Below are 20,817 nucleotides of genomic sequence, written 5' to 3'. Positions count from 1 at the left end.
GTCACTTTCCAGCATAACTAAATACATACCAAAGATAAGTACAAAGGCTTTGATGAAGAAAAATGCTTTGAAGTGCTTGGCTCCACACACCCTGCTGCTACATATTGACTAATGGGGATCTGCCATTAAAGAGCAAGAAATGCTTTTAAAGGATGCTTTAATGTCCAGATGAGCTTCAAATGTTTCATATTTAGATCGCATTCCACATATTTTTTTTTGTCTACAGTTTCCTTTTTTTAATTGGTAATAAAGCGTCCAGCTATAAAATTCTGTAATTATGTTGCAACAAGCAGCTTTTCAAAAAGTATATTGTCCTTAAAAGCTTCAAAAACATACCAATTCTTCCTCAAGAATAAAAAATGCTAAGCAGCAAAGAGAAATTAACTAAACAGAATGTAACCAAATGTATTTTACTTGAAATTGGGAGTATTCAGCTAGTTTCTTTTCCTGCAAACTAGGCTACCGAAACCACACTTGGAGGGTAGCAGAGGACAGGATTTTTTTTAGCGTTCTGAATGCAGATATTTCTAAGCCCATACTTTTAATGTTAAAGCAAAATGCATGTCCCAGAATGCATCGTTCTTTTGGCTAAAAAGCTGTAGGTGATCCATATTACATGCACGGCTGAGCAACAGTGCCTGTGCCCAAATACACACTCGAACAGATACATGGGAAATACAAAATAAATAAAAACGCACCTTTAGCTTTTAAAGTGTGGATAATTTGACCCATTTTGCGTTATTGCTTTGAAGTAAATAAATGTAATTGTCGCATTTTGTAACAACGATGAATGTCAGTTTGTAGATTCCCTTTCCCTAACTGAACTCTAACATTCTTCAGTTGCAATGTGTACGATCCTATCTAGTGATATATGCAGCACTATGCAGGGAAACATCCATTAATATGTAGACAGAATGAAGCTGTGCCTTTACAACACTGGCAATAGAACGAATGCGTCGTTACCACGCGATCGTTTAGCATGCAAGTTGTTACAACGACTTTCTTTAGGGGGTGTATTGGTTGAGTGGTGTTGGATTTTAAGTCCATCACCTTCCCTACTGTTGCGCAGATTGGAGTTGGCATAGTACATTATACTAGTCCAAAGTCCAGGGCCCCCCTAAGGCAAGTCATCGTAACGACTAGAGGGCTAAAGGAACGAGTTGTAAAGACGTGTTCGTTCTAATACCAGCATTGTAAAGGCATGCGTGCTAAACACATGCAGGATTCCGTCATACAACCCATTGTGGAAAAAAAATGTTTATAAAGTGAGTAGATTATACTTTTCAGTTATTTTGTTATGATGGGTTACCAAATGTGCATGCTGTACCTAGCACACAATGGTGCCATGCATGAAATATTTATAAGTGTACCAATTCCTGGTACCTTGTAACCAATAGACACTGCAGAACACTCATTGTGAAAATTAATATAGGCTGTTGTTAATGCCTCCCTCAAATGCTTTTAATCAAGAAATGTATTCTTACACAGTGCCACTAATGAAAGCATCAGCTCCCACATTAATGCAGCGCACAAGGACACTCCATTCCTGAAGCATGACCTTTGCATTCCTCCCTCAGTGAACAAAGCACTCAAATTTCCCAGGTCCATATAGGAGTACTTCTCACCTGGGCTGGATGAGCTGCTCAAGCATGGACCAGGGTACTTGAGACCTCTGGCTCAGCCAATTAGAAATACATCAGTTCCACAGAGAAGGGCTGATCCCTTTTGTACATTTCTAAAAGGTGTGTCCAGAATGAATGCTGAAGAGGTAACTGGGAAAACAAATCCACAATGTGATATTGATAATTAGAGTTAAACTGCCTAATCTACAATCACTGGACCAAAAAAGTATATTATGAGAAGCAGCTTATACAGCCATCTAGACAATTTGTACGGTGAAGCTAACCTTAAAAAGTGGGGGACTGCCATAAAAGTGCCATCAGAAATGGAAAAGACCCCCAACCTTCCAGGGAGGCCAAGTGCCATCAGAAATGGAAAAGACCCCCAACCTTCCAGGGAGTTGGGACAGTTCTCTAGCACAAAAAGTCAACACAGCTGCTAACTGGCGCTCAGCACTTTCACCCAGTCGTGGCATTTTTTATTTGTTTAGATTTTATGTAATTTATGCGTTTTCTTTTCTATTGCTCGTATGGGCACATAAGTCTTTTAGTGCAAAGTGACGGGCATTTTGCAGTTAAGAGGCAGTGTTGCAATATAAGCTGGGTTTAGTACAAGACTTTTAATGCCTCGTTGTCATGTGCGCATGCGTTGAACCCAGCTTCCATTGCAACACTGCCTCTTAATTGCCAAGTGTCCTAGCTTTATAGTCCAGCGCACTCTGATGGCTGAATGTATATGACTAATGGTAAATGTTACACTAGAAGTCCCAGGATGCAAAGCGCTGTCACCTTACAAGCCAGCACTGACAGAAGACAGGCCACTTATGTGGCCACTTGCATTTTTTGCTTTCACGTTAAACACGCTTGTGAAATAAATACTACGGTAATTAAGTAATAATACATTTTATGTCTGTTTGCTCTGTCAGTCGCTTTGCACTTTTCAGAAAATATTAACCATTTAAATCAAATTTAAGCCAACTATTTCAATAAGTGTGGAGTTAAAAAAAAATACAAAAATACAGGACTGATTCACAAACGTTTTCACGACGACGGTGAAGCTTCAAAAGCACAGAAGCACATATTTACTTCTACATGGGAGATCTTGATTGATAAAAATCAAGAATTTTTGAACTGCCTAACCCTTAAGTGGAAGTCAACCAAACCGGCAGAGTTTTCCAATCGAAGAAGTGCATCAGATGGGATGGGAAGAGACATAAAGGTGTGGGATTGAAACAATGGCTTCAGAAACTCACATATTTTGAACTTTGTCTCTTCTCACACATTTTGTGGGTCACTTTTATACTGCAGACACTTGTAAATGAACACTGACACAATGTTGCTGAGCATTACCAAAGTGAAAGCTTCCTCAAGTCGTTAACGGGGGTAGGGGGGAGGCAGCTGCAGCCCATGAGAGGGGGTGGAGAGCAGTTGTACAGAATACAAACAAGCTGTGACGGGTGGGAGATGTTCTGGGAACGGCAGGGGAAATTAACTGAACTGGGAGCAGCAGCGAGGACAGAGCGAAAGACAAAGTAGTGCACTGAAGGAAACCATATGGCCCGAAGCGAAAAGATTCATGTAGCGGGGAAAGTCTTCAGGGCACATCAAAAGGAGGGACTACTAAGTGTATTCACTAATAAAAAGATAGTATTTCTAAAGGACAGTAAGAGGAACCAATGGAAAAGAAGGCTTTTTTTTTTTAGGCACATATCCCAGATACATCTCTGAGACAGCGCATGTGCTGCCTAGGCGAGACCTAAAATGTGGCCCACCTTTGCAAACATGGCAGTTTTGAACTTGTAAAGACATAGTAAGTGTTTTGCATGGTATGGGAGACTCCATGCATTTTTGCTTGCTATAGGCAATGCTTGTGGTAATAGAAAAATTGGCAGAAAAACTAGCACGCCAAACCATAAAACAGGCCCATTAACAGCCAAAAAAAACTGACCTGTCAGAGCAGCCCATCGGGCACTACCCAACTGCCCTATAGGCCAGTCCGAACCTGGCCTTGGTGTAATTGCGAGACCCTGCTGTGCCAACCCATGCTTTGACGATCAGGCCTCCTGCTGGAGTAAAGTCACATGGAAAGTGGAGCTGTTGTATGGAAGGAGAGAAGTTTCACAGGAAGTGTGCTGCATATGAAGGGGCTGCACAGTTGCTTACTGCTGCTAATAGGGGGGGTAGTTAAATCAACTATCATGTACGTGAAACAGATGTCAGCAGGCACCACCTGTATTTAAAGGGCCTGCATGTCTCTAAGTGTGGACATAACGTCGCACCCCAACTGGGGTGGAAAGTTCAGAAAGATCATAATTGGGGATCAGGGTCCCAGTTTTTAAAATCTTTAGTACGGGACATAATTGTATAGCCTAGCAGATGATTCGGGTCTACAGAGAATGGGACACTAACTTCACCTGGTCTCTCTATCTTCCCTAGCGATACAGGTACCCTCCGTGCTGCAGTGACATCTCATGATGGAGTGATGGACATACTACTCTAGGTTACAGCAACCATGGTGTCTTCTGTATGGACTACAGTGATGGACCTTTTTGCAAAAAAGGCATCCTTTACTTCCCATGTGTCACAATCATTCACCAACATCTTACACTTTTCTTCAATGTTGCTCACCTCTGTGGTGGGTTTTTTCCACCAAATCAACCGTGGCATAGCGCTCAAGCACCTGAGGGACTCAGTTAGGGTGTTCCTTGTTCTTTGGAAATGTAAACTACTTTGAGAGCTTTCATTAACTGCTCGGCCTCCCCATAGTTTTGTTGGGGAGGGGGTTAGGGGTATCAAAATGTTATGTGCTGGTTACTGTCTTCCAAGACATTTCAGATACTATTGGAACTCTCCCCCTTGAAACAGGTTTTTCGTACATGGGAAAATCCTGTGAACTGTCAAGACCATTCTTCAATTTCAGCCATAGAGCTTTAGCAAATATAGCGGTAATCTCAACTGTACAAAACTTCGAGTATTCATCACTGACACTAGGAGCGGTCATCCTTGTGTGAGCTGTTGCAGATGAAAATCTCTCTTTTGGGCTACTCGGCTGGCACAAAGCATTGGTTCACTACTTCCTCCATTTAGAAAATGATACTCCTCTATGCAGGGCCGACTTTAGGGCGCTGCGACTGCACTGGGTGCTGAGCTGGAGGAGGGGCACTGTCCTCAGTGAGGGGCGCTATGTTTAGCAATAACTTACGATTTAAACGCACCTGCTGCAGAATTACTTGTGCACCCAGCTTTCAGGTGACAGTAAAAATTTCAAGATAACTCAAGGTCACTGGATGGGGGTTTCGAAAAAGATTTTTGCACGGGCGTCACCAGCGCCAAAGCCGGCCCTGCATCTATAAATTCATGTCTTGGCCTTCACCTGGTGACTTGTGTGAATTGCACCGTTTGATGAGTTAGAAATGCCAATATAACTATGCATCACACCCAATTACCAGACTTCTTTGAAATACGGACAGGTCAGTGGATATTCTAGGTTGCCAACTTTCTCCTCTCAGACCAAATGGACTCCCAAAAAGCAGATTTCTACATCAATTTTGCCAGTGCACTAGGTTAATTATCTGAAGGGTCGTATGTCCAAGATTGTTTCTTTCCTTGCTTCTTCTGATACAATGGTATTAAGAAGGGTGGTTTCTTTCGGTGGACAAACATACTTCTCGGTCTTGGTAGCTTCTTCTTGTTCGTCGCTGCCAGTCTGAAGGCTGGTACCACCTCTATAGGTAATCTATTGGAATGTTCACTCCTGGTCAAAAATCTACAACAAATTGACTTATTGAACTTGTAGTATCAATGACTTTATCTAAAGGGAGTAGGCAAAGGCCCAATTCTTGGAAGATCACCACCCTTGGCTTGTAGTCGTTGGTTACTTTAAATGGATATAATACAGATACAAATGAAAATGCTGTACAAATGAATCAGCTAATGGCAAGTTATACACCTCCATAACTAAGCTGCAAAATCGGATTAATTCCTACAATCCACTTCATGTCTAATCACGATTTTACTATTTAGAAATTCCACTAGACACATCTGAATCCATACAATTACTCTAAGATTTGTGATTGGCTAGACTTTTTTAGCTCCCTTACCTCTTCAAATTAATCATATTCAGTCAATGTCAGGTGCACACAGTCAGACAACATGGCTGCAGGAGGAAGCAATTATACCGGTTACCAAATCGAACTACTCGCATAAATGCATAAAAACCTTTTATTCTTCTTGTGACCCAAATACTAGCATCCAAGCTGGATGCAACATATGTGCCAGCACGCAAAACGGTTTCATTTAGAGCTCAAATGCCAATTTCAACTACATAAAAAACAAAGGGACAGAAAACGAGCCTGATGGAAGGAAAAAGCGCTTAGGGGACTAGAGTGATCACTGGGCATGAGAAGTCACAGGCCAAGAGGAGAATTCACCAGTGGAGAATAGGAAGACACTTCAAAGGAAGGCAAGGGGAAAAAAGAGCCACTGGGGTGAGGAGAGGCTGCCAGGGGAGTGGTACTGTGTCATCTGCTGGGGTTGGGGGCATATAAGAGAAGTGGTCTCAAGGGTAAGGTCTTTTGGGGATGTGACTGGATACCAGTGGAAAGATTGGTAAAGAGAAAGATGGATGGATGGAGCAGCCAAGGAAAAGAGGCCACTGGCCCAATGGAGAGACTGTAGGCAGAGTAGTAGGGTGCCACAAGAAGAGAGAATGGGCATAGTAGGAGAAAAGGAAAGGATTCAGGGGAGTGGAGAGGCTACCAGAAGAGAAAAGTGGATCGTTTTTATAGAATGACCCATTGTCTCAGTATCTTTAGTCAGTGATTTGTGTCCTGTGTTCATATTAACATTCCTATTTCTGCACTTTCCTTCATTCGGTTAGCCAAGCTCATTTGCATTTCTTCCACATTAACTGTGCTATCGACGCCTCGGACTAATTTCTTGTTATCAAACTAGGAGTGCCAAGGTTCAATTGGCTTGCAGCCCCCCCTTTCCTTCGTTTATGGGATCCTGTAACAGTTTTTCTCCCATGATCTTTAGAGACTCTCCCACGCTTTTGGCACTTCTGTGCTGCAAGTATCCTCCTATTAGTTTTGCGGGTATTGAGGGCCTTCCTTCTCCCAATGTACTAAAACGTGAAAGGACCCTTTTTTGCCCATTACGGCGATAAATTATAGCAGGATGGCGGGAGATATAAAAATGCTCTATTTGGACGGGTTCATTTGACATGGTTTGCATTCAGCTCATCAGTTCTAATAGTATCCTTCATTTTCTTTTCTAGGACCCCTATTTTTAAGTCCAAAGCTTGCTTTATACCTTCAAGTAGGATATGTTTTGCTTGCTCAGCATTAGACACAACTAGAGCTTTCCACAAACCCTTAAAGTATGATTATATCAATGTAAACATATTTAGCAGAGAAAACTTTGGGGCATTATCTAGGGAGTTCTGGGCAGAGGTGTCTAAGTGGGGAGCAAAATATCATGGGTTAACTAATTCAACGACTCAGCAGGGACCTGCGAATAACATCTTTCTAAAAGGGGGAGGAGGATGAATGATTTGAATGCTCTCTCCTTCTTACAATACGTTGTATAGTAATTGCATTTATATAGCGCTTACTACCCCTGATGAGGCGTTGGAGCGCTTTTTTGGCAAGTGGCACTACTCTGGAACCGATAAAGGATTAGTGGTGAATTAGTACAGTGAAAATATGAAAGAAATTTGAGTGGTGGATAGGTTAGTCAGTTATTTGGATTGAGAAGGATAGTGGAGGGATAGAAGAGAGGAAAAGGTATGCTTTTATATAGCGCTCGCTACCCTTGATGGGGTGTTGAAGCGCTTTTTCGGCGAGTAGCACGCTACTTCACCCAACCCTGTCCCCCTAACTACTTCTTCACCATCTCCTGATATTTCACATCTTGATTCCCCGTTCACTAATCTCCCTCTGCCTAGATCATTGCTTTTGGTCGCATTTTTACTTTCATTCAGTTCAATTTGCATATCAGAGAGGATGGGTGGCATATCCCAACAAAGGCAGGAGCACATCTCGCACCCAATCCCCTTTGCGCACTGCCATCTCCTACTGGGGGGGGGCTCAGTTATATTTCCCTTCTGATGGAGGCCTTCGCTCCACAGTATATTCGCCCGCTATATTTCACAGCATTGCAATACTTATAATCCAGGGATACCGGCAAATTAGCTGGGGAATTTGTGGCGCTGAAGATGGGAGCAGTAAATAAGGCCACTGGAGGGCAGAGACCAGCAGTGTCTGGCTAACCATCCACCATAACCTGGCGACCTGGGTAGTCTCTGCCGACCATCTGCAGGGGCAAGGGTGTAAAAACGAAAGGGCGGGCAAGCGGACTTCTCAAGTGAGCCCCAGCCACACCGGCCACCTCCATGCAGCACAAGGAGCCCACATCTTAATGCGCTTACTGACATCACGTAGCACTGACACAGCCTCCGATTCCTGCTTCCCACCTCGAGGCTGGACCGCTAGTTAAGCCACTGCACAGTTGTAAGAGGCCCACTTCACCACCACCTTACTGCAGGCGCCATGCTAGCTAGCACCGCAAGAGGCCCTCTTGCTGCTCACCACTTCACCATCTCCTCACTGCCGGCTTCTCGTCATGCCCATCAAAATGTCCCAGCTTTATCCTCGCTCGATGCGTCCTCGCTCGATAAGAAGCCTAGTGGGAGGAGGAGGCATAGAGATGGAAGTGGCAGCCTGCAGAAAAAAACTGGAAACCTTGGACAGGAACACAGAGCATTATGAACATATAGCAGTTGACCATCTTGCTGTGCAGGAGATGGCAGTGTTCCACTGTGTCAGACCGTCTCCATGTATGGAAGCACCATAAACCCATGTTTAGAATTGCGCCTCACAATGTACATATGGCTGGATGCTCCCACTTCCCTTGGGGATAAATAATTCAACAATTACCTTTGAAATTGACAGTTGAAACACAATGATAAAACAGATTTATTTTTGAGACGTTTGCACTTGAACCTGCACCAGCTTCAACCCGGACCTTCACATCCAGGTTCTGCAAGATAAGGCTTAACAAGACACATACAAAAATAAACATTTCACATCAAATGGGCATGTATTGGCATAGTTTCAGAAGATTCACAATGAAGAGGACTTCTAAAATCACATCATAAAAGCAGCCATCCACAGCACACTATCGATACAACACGAACCCACCACAGACACCAGCCCAAGGATTCCTGGAGCTATCAGACACTCCAAGCCATGAGAACATGGCAGACAGCAATGTCTTCAATGGTTGACTCCAAGCTCTGAGTAAGGTGTTGTATTGGTTGTACCGTAGGCCACATTAATAATCCAGGGTAGACGATGGGTTCCTAGGCTTGAATCATGTATTGCCAATGGGGTTAACTAATCTGGTTAAGTAAGTGGGTACTGTCTTTGAATGGCCCCAAGTTATGGTATTTTCATTGGTTGATTGGGCACGAGCAATAGATCAGGTCATTAATAATGGATGGGCATTTTCTAGACTTGGGTAATGGCTCTGTCAATCAGCCATCCTAGGTTTCAGTTAACATGTTGTCCGTAGTGATTTGGTAATTGCTCAACACTAGTGGTATCAATAATTGGCTATAAACCGGAGCGGTGCACTACTGGTGGAAACGGAGTTTCCTTGCTTTGGGTCATGGCATGGTCTTGTCTTGTGTCAACACGATTGTGTTGTTGTCAGAGGACTACACACTTGTCTGGTCACTGTACAGGGGGGGGGGGGTCACAGATTTATCACAGGGTGGCAGCGGCCTAGACTTAAGTTGTGCAGTTAGTTCGGTCAACGAAACTAACATTGTCATATCATCTAACTGAATCAGTCCTAAATGGCACACACTCATGCAGAGGAACGAGACATTAATCCGAAGGAGCTTAAATAAAAGTGACCATGGGAATCCAGGTCCTTGGCAGCATCAACCATGTCTCCGAGCCCAAGATAAGCATGACATACCGACCATGGCACACTCCCATTTCCTTGGATAGATGGGGAGGTCAAATGCACCACAATTGTATCTCCTGCCACAAGGGAGTGAGTATCAGCACTTTCCTTGGATCTTGCCATCGACCAACACATGAATACAACATCTTCTCTTCACCACAAACAGCAGATACCCATTGAAGTGCTCAACATTCACTTTTCACATTTAGACAGACCAGCCCCTATCCTCTCATATGCAATCCTCACCAACAGGAGGGAGAAGCGCGCAAGGTGCAGGAGGAGATCCCCTTTGCCTACAGAAAGAATGGACCATTTGTGCATTTAGTAAATACAATACGTCCATCAAACGTATCGTCTTACACCAGGAGGATGTCCCCCAAACCCTTATAGTTTATTCATCTTATGCAGAGACCTCCAGCCCCAGCAGCTCTAGGAATAGTGGGACCACTGCAAGCCAGATGCTTAGGGGGCCAGAGTCCATCTTTCCCATCCAATTGGAAGTAGGTGACCAAGTGTCCTACACAAGTGCATCAAGTGTCAGAAGAATCCACCTGCCCCATCCACAGGGAGGGGGGTGATATGGAATCTGGCCTGAGGCGCTTCATGTCTTGCAGCTCACGCTCCAGTGCCTGACTGCGATGGTACATCTCCATGTAGCCTGTTTGGATCTCACGCTGGTATTTCAGCACCCGCTCCTTCTCCTGCTTCCAGGTGCGACGCTCCATCTCAAAGGCCTCAAGGAGTGCCTCGCTTTGTCGTTTCTCCAGCCTCAGAGCTGCCTGCAGTCGCTCCACCTGGGCCTCAACAGGCAGGACACAATCCCCCTGCAGCCCTCGGCACTTGGAGTCGTCCGTCTCACAACTGGCGAAATCCCGGAGCTCCTCCGGTTCCTGTTCCAAGCCCACCTCTTTAACAAGGCCCTTGGAGTCCAGCTTTCCCCGGAGGTGCTCACTAGAGCTTGGTCCCAACTCCTTCAAATGCCTCTTAGGCGAGACCCGGATGGCCTCACTAGGAGCAGCCACCTCATATTTCTGGACTAGAGCTCTGGCATCTTGGAGCTGTGCCTTCAGACTGGACAGCTCATCTGTTTTCTGGGTTACCTCTGCCTGCGAATCTTGGAGCTGCTGCTTGAGGAGTGATATCTCTGCTGCTTTCTGAGACACCTGTGGAGAAAAGAGAACCAAAGACCACAGTGAGGAATTGCAGCACAAGTTGGAGTATGGTCAAAGAGATATGGTAAGAAAATGGGAATGCCTGGAAAATACAGAGGACCCCCCCCCCCCCCCCATATTCACCATTGATAAGACACCTGACTCTGTGTCCAAATTCCAAGCCACTATGCTGCACATCCGTAATTGGATGAACAGCAACCACTTAAAATTAAACCCGGACAAGACCAAACTGATCCTGACAGGGAACACTCAAAATCCGTGGAGATCACAATTCTGGCCAGCTGAGTTGGGTTCTCCCCCTACTCCTTCCCCCTCAGCTAAGAGTCTTGGGGTCTCAATTAACTGTGACCTTACTATGAAAACTCACATTGGTAATCTCTACCTGCTTCTTTCAGCTAAGGAAGATAAGGAAAATCAGCAGACTCCTCACTAGGGAAGCGTTGGTGCAGGTTGTTCTAGCCATGGTCATGTCGCACATAGACTATGCCAACTCTCTATACTTTGGCCTACCATTATATCTAATCAAAAGACTGCAACGTGTGCAGAATCAGGCTGCTAGGCTGATATTCCAGCAGCCCAGATGGCAACAAGTTTCCCCTCTTATGAGGAAGCTGCACTGGCTTCCCATACCAAAACGCTGTGCCTACAAAGTAGGTTGCCTCATTTTCAAATTCTTGCACTTCACCAGCGCAAAATTCATCTCTAGCCTTATTCAAAGACATATACCCACCTGTATTCTGCGTTCAGCCCACTTAAACCTTTTGGTAACACCCTCCTACAAACTGAAGCGACTAGGCAGATGCAGGTTCACAGTGCTGGCGCCTATTGTCTGGAACACCCTTCCACTTGACATTAGATCTTGCACTGACCTCTTGAGACTTATGAGACTTCTCAAGACATGGCTGTTCACTCAGGCATACAAATAAAACACCAGGGCTCAGGCCACTCCTAGAAACAGTGCCAAGAAACCAATTGTTGTATGTGTGCTCTACAAATGATTTTAACATAATATAACACATAACAAAGACAGGGGGCTTACTTAAGGGAACCTTTAACACCACATGACCCCGTGCAAGAAAGGAGGAGGAGGAGGATGCAGCTACTAAGAGTGGAGATATTGCTGAAAAGGTAGGGAGGGAGCTGCGTCTGTAAGGCGTGTGTATTTGAAGAGAGGGTGACGTTTGTATTGGAGATGAAGAGGAAGGTCCAAGATAAGCCTCCACGCAGGCGGCGTCTGGAGACTGAAAGACACAGTGATTAACAGAGAGTGCGAAGTTCTAAAATTGTACAGCAATCTACTGTGAAGATGTCCCTGGAGGGAAAAGAGCTGTGGCAAAGAACAGAGTTGTTTCTTCTTCCAAACTCAGAATTGTATTTTAAGTCCGGCTAGAGTAACTTTTTTTCCCAGCTAACTGCTTCTAAGTGCCACTATGTGTGCAGCACATGTCCCAGACGTGGACACTTTACCTGCAGTCACCCCCTAGAACACATCCACTACTCTACTAAAGAATCTGGTGTATGCGTCATCTGTCCTGGGGATGGCAGAAATACACATCTGTGGTGTTCAGGACAAACAATGGTCAGCAGGAAATCCAGGCTGGACAAAGGAACAAAATCCAGTGGACTTTGAGTGTGAAGCGGCAGGTATAAGATGGCTAGCCATCCCCGCCATGCAGCAAGTGTGAGTACTGGTGGTGCAATCCCATTATCATGCACCATAGGACTCAAAGGGGCCTGCACAACTCTTCTCAGCCATGAATAGTGCAGAAGGTATTAGTGTATCCCACTTGCACAAATTTAGTTGGTATGCTGGGGGATCCCAGACTGGACAGGAGTTTTGAGTTCAATGGTCTATAGTCACTCCTACCCACAGGTGCTACGAAAGACCACCCTAGGCCAGTGTTGCCAAAACCTTGCATAGAAAATTCCCAAATAAGTAAAGGAACATAGCTGGGATACAAAGGCACCCACCCCACTTGGTGACACCCAGGTCTGAAGACTGGAGTAACCAATTTTTAACCCCCTCTCATTTTATACGGTACCAGCTGTAGGCCTTTTTAAAGCGGTACAAAAGGGGGGTGGTGGTGATGGACGGAGCATCAGAACCAATCAAACACTCACACCCAGTCAACAGATCTGGGTTTGATCCATCACCGTTCTTTAGCCCACTCTGCCACCCCAGTTCAGACATGGCCATATGTAAATCAGTCTGACCCTGTGCCTCGTGGGAACAGTCCAGCCCGAAATGCCAAGCCATGCCAACTTGTACCGCTTTGTTCGCCATAAGTTGGCAGGGTATGCTCAGACGTGAGTCCCTTGCTCACTTTGCCACTGGATTCAAGCAAGCCTGGCTGAAGATGGCTGAAATGCCAGAAACCGGTCCTAGGAAGCTTGTTTCCGGTCCAGGGAAGGCATGGCTTGGCAGTTCGGGCTGGACTGTTCCCATGAGGCACAGGGTCAGACTGATTTGCATATGGCCATGTCTGAACTGGGGTGGCAGAGTGGGCTAAAGAACGGTGATGGATCAAACCCAGATCTGTTGACTGGGTGTGAGTGTTTGATTGGTTCTGATGCTCCGGCCATCACCACCCCTTTTTGTAGGCCTTTTTAAAGGCAAGTTACACTTGCAGCATCTTTGTACGAATGTCATGTTATTTAATGTCTCCAAGTTATTGTGTGTATATGAAGTACCAGTTAAGATACGACCACTGCATAACAGGATGTCAGCTTTCTCACCCTCCCAGCAGGACAGCAGCACCCTTTACCATGGTTGGTGAATAGTTCTAGGTCTGCAGTGTGGAGGGTGTAAGTGAGGAGAGTAGAAATAGCCTGCTATGAGAATGCGTAGCAGTGAGAAGTATGTGTGTCACTTTCCGTCTTATTTTAAAATGTGCCAACTGTTTCAAATTCGATCATTTAATTCAGGTGTAGTAGCAAGGAAAGAAGGAAGGTCGGACAGGCTCGAGTTCATGACCAGTTTTGCTTACTAAAGCAACAAGTGCCTTCAGCCCATATTTGGCTGTCAGGGGGTTAAATGATCCTGAGACTGATGTAACCTCAATGAATCTTTTCAAGGATGTTAAAGGATGGAAGACTTTATTGAGTTTATTGGAATGTATGGTCAGAAACCAGTGAGGACACGGAACTCAGAGTCAATTGTAGGGCTGGAAAAGCCGGCCCTCACCAGCACCCTGCAGAGAGGAGAAATGGGAGGCCTTTCCACCTCCTAACCAGATCCCTTTGGTGATGGACTACTAATACACCAACATTTTGGGGGCCACAAAACCAATAGTGTAAAAAAGTGGTGGTTTGATTTGAAGCCAATTAACTCAATTTTTCCCACTCCAACCAACCCTGCTTCCTTGTCAACACTGATCATGTAGAAAAGGACACTTTAGAAAAATTCCAAAAACTTGGCAAATATTCGGCCGAACTATGGGCTCTGCCTTCTTGTTCATATACTGCACTTTTATTTGCATTTTCAATGTATCAACTGGTATCAGAAATTAACTCTGCTTGTAAACCGATCATGCACATTTCCTTGGGACGGTCTCCTCTGTACTGGATAACTGCAGTCAGTACAAAGGCTCTCCCGTGAAAATGTAGGTACGGAGTTTATCCAAGGGGATTTGGACTACACATTTGGAAAAGAGGCAAGTCAATCTGAAGAGTGTGGGAGAAACAGGAATGTTTAATGGCAGCCAGTGGATACACAAACAGCACAGCATTCCAGACCGCCACAAGTGTGGCATAAAAATAAAAGCTTAGGCAGTCCATTCATAATGCCATAAGCTACACAAAAGACAAGTTGGCATAGCTCTTCCTTGCGTGGAAGTCTAAGCATGGCACCGCTAGAATTTACCTAATGTGGTAGGCGAGAGACTGCTTGTGGTATGTTGAGGGACAGACTTGGCACAGGCAATCCATTTGCAATATTGTGGGCTAGGCTAGGCAGAAGGACTCTGGGATCAAGTGATTGAGGCTGGCTGCCCCTGGAAATCATTTTAAAGCCTTTCTAATACCCAAACTGTTCCTTCGTTGGTCGAACTGGAATTATTAAGAACTTGGATTCATGAGTGAAACTTTTAAAGTTATAGTATAGGATACAAGTATCTGCAGGAGATGGGCACTGACTCCACTGAGATGTGAAGTTGTCCCACATCGCTATAAACATTTCTGCGAGTCTGTAGATTTCAAAAGCCTAACTGAACTTAAAAAACACAATAGAGTACAATGAAGGCCTTGCATGTAAAGTGCTCCCCGAAACTGAAGGTCATTGAGATTGAATTACAGCACAATCCGCTAAAAGTTCCTAACTGAAGATCCAGTTGGATATTCTTTCCCCGTAGCCACATTTACCTACAGCTGGAGGTCAGAGTGAAGGCTTCCAAAATGTTGTAATCATTGCCATAGGATAGATGCATCTTTGATGAATTTTCCTTTCTTTGGCTTTGCATGTTCTCAAATAAAGGAAAACAAATTGATTGTCCCAGCCCTCAGAAATTTGAGGATTCAAACCAGCAAGCTGCTTTTTGCTTATGTAAAACGGATACTTTACCTGTTTAGTTAGTATATATTAATTCGATTTTCACCTATTGGGCTTGGCATGTATAGCACAGCCGTGTACGGTCTGCTAATTGAATATACAATTATTTTCAATTTCTGCTGGAAATTTGGGCTTTGGGTTTTAGTGCAATTACTTATTGGTCACGGATTCCTACATTCGAACTGTACTTATTGTCTTATAGGTAGCATCAGCTAAAATGAAAATGAAACTGAGCCCTGTCGGCCACCCCGACTGGGCATGATGTGTTGGCCAGGGTATGGCAGACAGTCCCTGTGTCATGTGGTGGCTAGATCTGATACAGAAAGCTCTCTAGTCATATTGGAAGCCAGCAATGGCATAGGCTGCCCTTAAAAAGTATACTTCGCTGGAGCATAACTGATGCTGGCTAGGAGCTCTTACCTCCCATTTGGCCTCTTCCTGCTTGGGGTTCAAGCCTCTGAATGGGACGTGTCTGCGCTTCATCTCCTCACACTCTGTCCGAAGCAATGTCAGCTCCTCCTGCAGGCGCTTCTTCTCCTGCTGCACCTTGTAGAGCTGCAGCTGCAGGATCCGCTGACTGCGCAGCGCCTGCTGGGATACTTGCTGCAGCTTCAGGACGTACATCTGCTTCAACTCCTCTAGCTCTTCCATCCACAGCTGGCGCTTGTTCTCACACACCTACAGCCAGGGAGCAGCAGCAGCACAGTTAGCACCTGGCAAATGTCCATCACAGGTAGAAGTGGGTATACAGGCAGAAATCAGATTAGGGAACATGCAGTGCAAATAGGGTCACCATACAAGCAGATACACAAATGGACATACACGTACAGTAGCAGGACTGGGGAGGGGACAAGCAGATTATGTGATATTGGCAAAATTGGGAGTTTGTTTAGAGTATTTGGGCATTAAGACATACAGAGTTCATAGTGGTGCACGAACCTGGGCGAAGGGGTCTTCCTTTGCGTTGGGACTTCTTTGCCGTGGCTGCGCCTCCACTTCTTTCTGCTGCAGTGGCCGCGCCTCCGCTCCCCGTTGCTGCAGCTGCGCCTCCAGCTGCTGGACCATGTCTTCCAGAGAATGAGAGTATTCGTAGGGGAGTGGTTGGTCCCCTGCACTATACAGGCGGTTCAGAACAGCCATGCTTCTACATGGTACCTTCTCCCCACTCCCCCGCATCGCCCTGTCCAGAGAGCCCCCGATGTGGCTCAGGTGTCCGGTAGAAGCACTTAGGGGGGTTTGCGGTGTCCCAGAGCCTGGGGCGTAACAAGGAACACTTTTGACTGAGCAGGGCCCAGAGTCAGACAGGGTATCTGCTTCCTCCTCTCTTTCGTCCTGGCTGATTGTATGAAGCGGTGTGGCTCGCAGGGGTCCCCTGTGCACTGGGGTGCTCAGACTGTTTTGGCTTTGAGAAAGTTTGTGCCCCGATGAGGGGCTCAGGTTCTCCATGGAAAAGAAGTTCTTCACCCCAATGGGCTTAAAAGAGGGGGTTTTGATGCGAGGCTGAAAAAGAAAGAAAAATGTGTGTTGATTATCACACTAGTAAGTCCAAACTACATCAGAACCAAAGATGTACACCAACGGCAAAACCGACTTTCTGGACGGAGTTTCCTCCAACAACAACTATACCCAGCCACACTACCACAAGTGAGCCTCACCCCCCCACAACGTAATACTCCTCACCAGCCCGACTACCCTGAAAATCCTCAAACCGCCCACTTATCGAACTAGTAGTCAGCCATAGTAATCCAGGGCTCAGAGAAGCAGCTCACTCTTCTCTGCTACATAGCACCACAACCTTCCATATTTGTTAGAGGTCGGGCCTCTTCTACAGCAATACCTGTGTTCATCTTGACTAGGTCAGCTCTCCTCCATCCACTGCAGAGTCCTACACTTGTGCCCATGAGTACTAAAACCGTGCTAATCTAACCCCAGGACTATGACTATGCTCACCTAGCCCACATAATGTTTCTCCAGGAGACAACCTTGGGCTCTCCACGACTCACCCTCTACCTTATGCACAGCCAGATATCAGTTCTCCCATTACCCCAAGACAATTCCATATCTACCTCCACCAGAACCACCCCCCCCCCTCCCCCCAATGGGGCAAACAAAGCGCATCAAGTACAATGAACGGTCTATGAAACACGCGGTCTCTTCTCAGTCACTGCACTGACAATGACATCTGCACCACCCCATCCCCTGGTATCTCTAGGTTGCAGATAGGGCATTGTAGAAATGCGTTGTTTTATCACTGTATCACAGAAGCACAGCATGAAAATGACAATATTTCAACTCTGAATGCATCGAGTAATACATGTTGTAACTTGCATCATATGAATAAGTCCGTCTAGAACCAAATCCAGTTCAGGAATTAGAATTGGTAAATTACTTACAAATACATAACTCTCCCAATCCACCTAATTATTTAGTATTTCCAAATCGTGATCCTGAACTCAGGCCTTGGTGCAGTGGCTGCGTGCCCAGACAATGTGAGGAGGTGCGAGGGAACTCTACTTGTAGACAGGAACACTCACTTGGATGATACCTCTGGCTTCTGAGAGTTGCTGATCAACAATTGGCCTAGTCCTTGTATTACGTTTGATGGACTCATTTTTAGGTTGAGCACACCAAACAGCACACGCTGTCTGGTTGCAAAAGAACTATTGTCAGCTTACCAAGAGCTTAAAGCCCACCCACCGCTTATCGCTGGTTGGCATTACAGTCACTCATTTGCTTGCTTATTATTCATTGGCTTCTCTACTTTGGATTTGTCCCTCCCTTGAAGTATTGCCTCTTTGTCTCCATCCACTGCTCAGTTTTAGAGAACTACTTTTTTTTTTGCTAAAGAATTCCATAAAAAAGCAGGCGTTTTCCAGATCGAGTTGCGGGCAGCCAAAAAACATATGAATCTCCTCTGCTGGTCCCCTCCCACATCTTGGGCAATTGTCATCCTCCCTTTTTCCCCATTTAAATAGATTGTACGGAGTGAAATACATACTATAGATTGTTTTGTAGTGTTGAGCCTTAAGGTTAGCTGAGAGGAGCGTTTTTCTTGCCAGCAATAATTACATATCTATAGCTACATCAGTGTTTTCTAATTTAACAGCCCATTTTGCCTCTACTTTTTCTACATCATCTAGTGCCACCCCTGTAAATATACTATACAAAAACTTAAGTTTACATGCTGGTTTCTTGAGAACCTCAAATAGTATAATTTTATTATTGGATATTGCTTGTTTTTTTTTCTTCCAAAAACCCCCTTACTTGGAGGTATTTAAGATAGTGCCCACCTGGTATTCCATATTTCCTTTGTAGCTCAGGGAAGGAACAAAGTACACCATTAACCTGGATATCCCCTACTATCTTCACACCGAGGTGCTCCCATTGCCTCCCTATGACATCGTAGAGCCCGGGGGAGCATACCAAAGACCTCCAAATAGGTGTGTATCTAGTATATTTCTCAATTTTCATAAATTTCTGTATTTTGCCCCATGTTTTCCAAGCGTTCAGGATGATCTTAAATCATACTTTTTTGAAGTAGCTAGGCTCTACCTGTCGAAGCAATACAGCTCTTGCTTTGTCCCCAAGTGCCAGTTCATAAATTGTAGGGATTGTAGGAATATCCGAGGCTAGCCCTCTCCCAAGACCCGTATTGTCAAAAAATAGTATACTCATTTGTCGCAATAGGGTGACACAGTGATAAAAAGTGAGGTTGGGAGCTGCCAATCCACCCCGTGCCTGTGATAAAGTTAATAGTTTCAGTGACCTCCTAACCTTACCATATTGCCAGATAAATTTACTGAATATGGAATCTAAAACTTTAAATATACATCCTTCAATCTCGATAGGGAGTGAGCGGAAATAGTATATTTTAGGGAGCATCACCATTTTCAAAACATTCACTCTCCCTATGATACTTAAATGTAATGGGTTCATGCGCTTAAGGTCTAAATCTATTTTATTAATCAAGGGGTTAAAATTGATTTGGACTATCTGGTCCATATCCGGGGTGATCTTAACCCCAAGGTAGGTAGCCGAAGGGGTTCGCCGATCTTGAAAGATAATGTTCTCAGTACAAACTATTTGCGTTTTGGTTTTATTAAGTAAATACCCCGACTCTTCGCCAAAGTAGCCAAATTTTTTATTTCCCCCATGGCTTCCTCCGGATTCGGGGTTAGTACAGCGATATCGTCAGCGTACGCGAGTATCCTAGTATTAAACCCCTGGGTTGACATGGATGTAACGACATTGTTCTCCATAATCATCTGTATAAATGGATCCATATATAGGGCAAACAGGATTGGGGAGCAGGGACATCCCTGCCTTGTTCCCCTACTGACTCTTATCCTTTCTGACTCAATGCCCATCAGTCGAACTGCCAAGAGGGGTGAAACCGGTCCTAGGATGCTCGTTTCCAGTCCAGGGAGGACCTGGCTTGGCAGTTCGGGCTGGACTGTTCCCATGAGGCACAGGGTCAAGACTGATTTGCATATGGCTGGGTTCAAACTGGAATGGCATGGTGAGCAAAAAAACGATGGATTTAGGCCCAGATCTCTGTACTGGGGTGAATGTATGACATTGTTCTGCAGTCTGTCCATCAACTGTTGTTTTTGCATCTCTCTCTCTGTCGTCTGTGCTTCTCCCTCCCCAGCACTCTCATTGGCATGCTTATCTCCCCCGATCCTGTGCTCTGTGGTGTTCTTTCACTCTTGTGCCACCCCCAATGCTTGGTGCGCTTCTTTTCACCTTGCTTCTCCCACTCGCTCCTCCATTACCGCCCACCACAGCTGTCATTTTCAGAAAAGATTTTTTATTTAATGATGCAAGTGGCATTTGCCATTTGGGATCAGTAAATAAAAAAATAAAGCAAATGATGTCCATGTTATTAAGCTGGAGCTTGCATGCGCCATGAAGCCTGCGCACATTTGTGGAATGACAACTACCATTGTGCCTTTTGTAAAAAAAAAAAAAAAAAAAAAAAATGCTGCACAACCTCCCAATACTAAACAGCAACGACAAAAGGAATGCCTCATTTTCCTTTCTTGCTTCCGCTCTGGCAGCCTATTCTTCAGTGCCTTGATTTGTGTACCACAAGTAGTTTGGAGTAGCAAGCCTGCATGTCCTGAACATAGGGTCACCTGCTCTCTACATGTTCCATTTAGATAGCGCCTCATATCCTTGTGAGGCACGAAAAAAACATTTTTGGACGGGTAGAACGCCACACCACCCATGCTTGGTGTGCAGAATATTGCATGTGTTGTACCCTAAGTGGAAAGGGTTTTGGTGTCATGCATGAGCCACCAGAGAGGTGCTCTAATTTGGTCTTCCATCACAGTGGCTAGAAGCAAAGGAAATGTAAGAGCCACGCAAATCTGAATTACAGTGGAACTAAATAAGGCAGCTACATAGCCGTGTCCTAACCAGAGGGCAACAGGTTGCTGTGCACGTGTACACCATAAAAAGGGAAATAATGAGAGAAAGTACATAATCCCTCAAGCTCAAAGTA

The 20,817-nt window shown here is 45.0% G+C and overlaps 1 protein-coding gene across 1 annotated transcript in view; it reads right to left on the bottom strand.

The window, feature by feature from the left end:
* Positions 1–8,578: 8,578 nt before the first annotated feature.
* Positions 8,579–20,817, bottom strand: part of N4BP3 (NEDD4 binding protein 3) — a 75,935-nt gene continuing 63,696 nt past the window's right edge. Inside the window, exons 3-5 of the mRNA XM_085618362.1 lie at positions 16,251–16,811; positions 15,732–15,989; positions 8,579–10,756 (exon numbers count right to left, since the gene is read on the bottom strand). Coding sequence (XP_085474488.1) covers positions 10,124–10,756; positions 15,732–15,989; positions 16,251–16,811 — 1,452 coding nt within the window. The 3' untranslated portion in view covers positions 8,579–10,123. The remainder of the gene's footprint in view (positions 10,757–15,731; positions 15,990–16,250; positions 16,812–20,817) is intronic.

Source organism: Triturus cristatus, chromosome 7, assembly GCF_964204655.1.
Source record: "Triturus cristatus chromosome 7, aTriCri1.1, whole genome shotgun sequence".
Taxonomy (NCBI): domain Eukaryota; kingdom Metazoa; phylum Chordata; class Amphibia; order Caudata; family Salamandridae; genus Triturus; species Triturus cristatus.
Note: the sequence above shows the minus strand (reverse complement) of the source record. Positions and strands in the feature narration are given on the sequence as shown.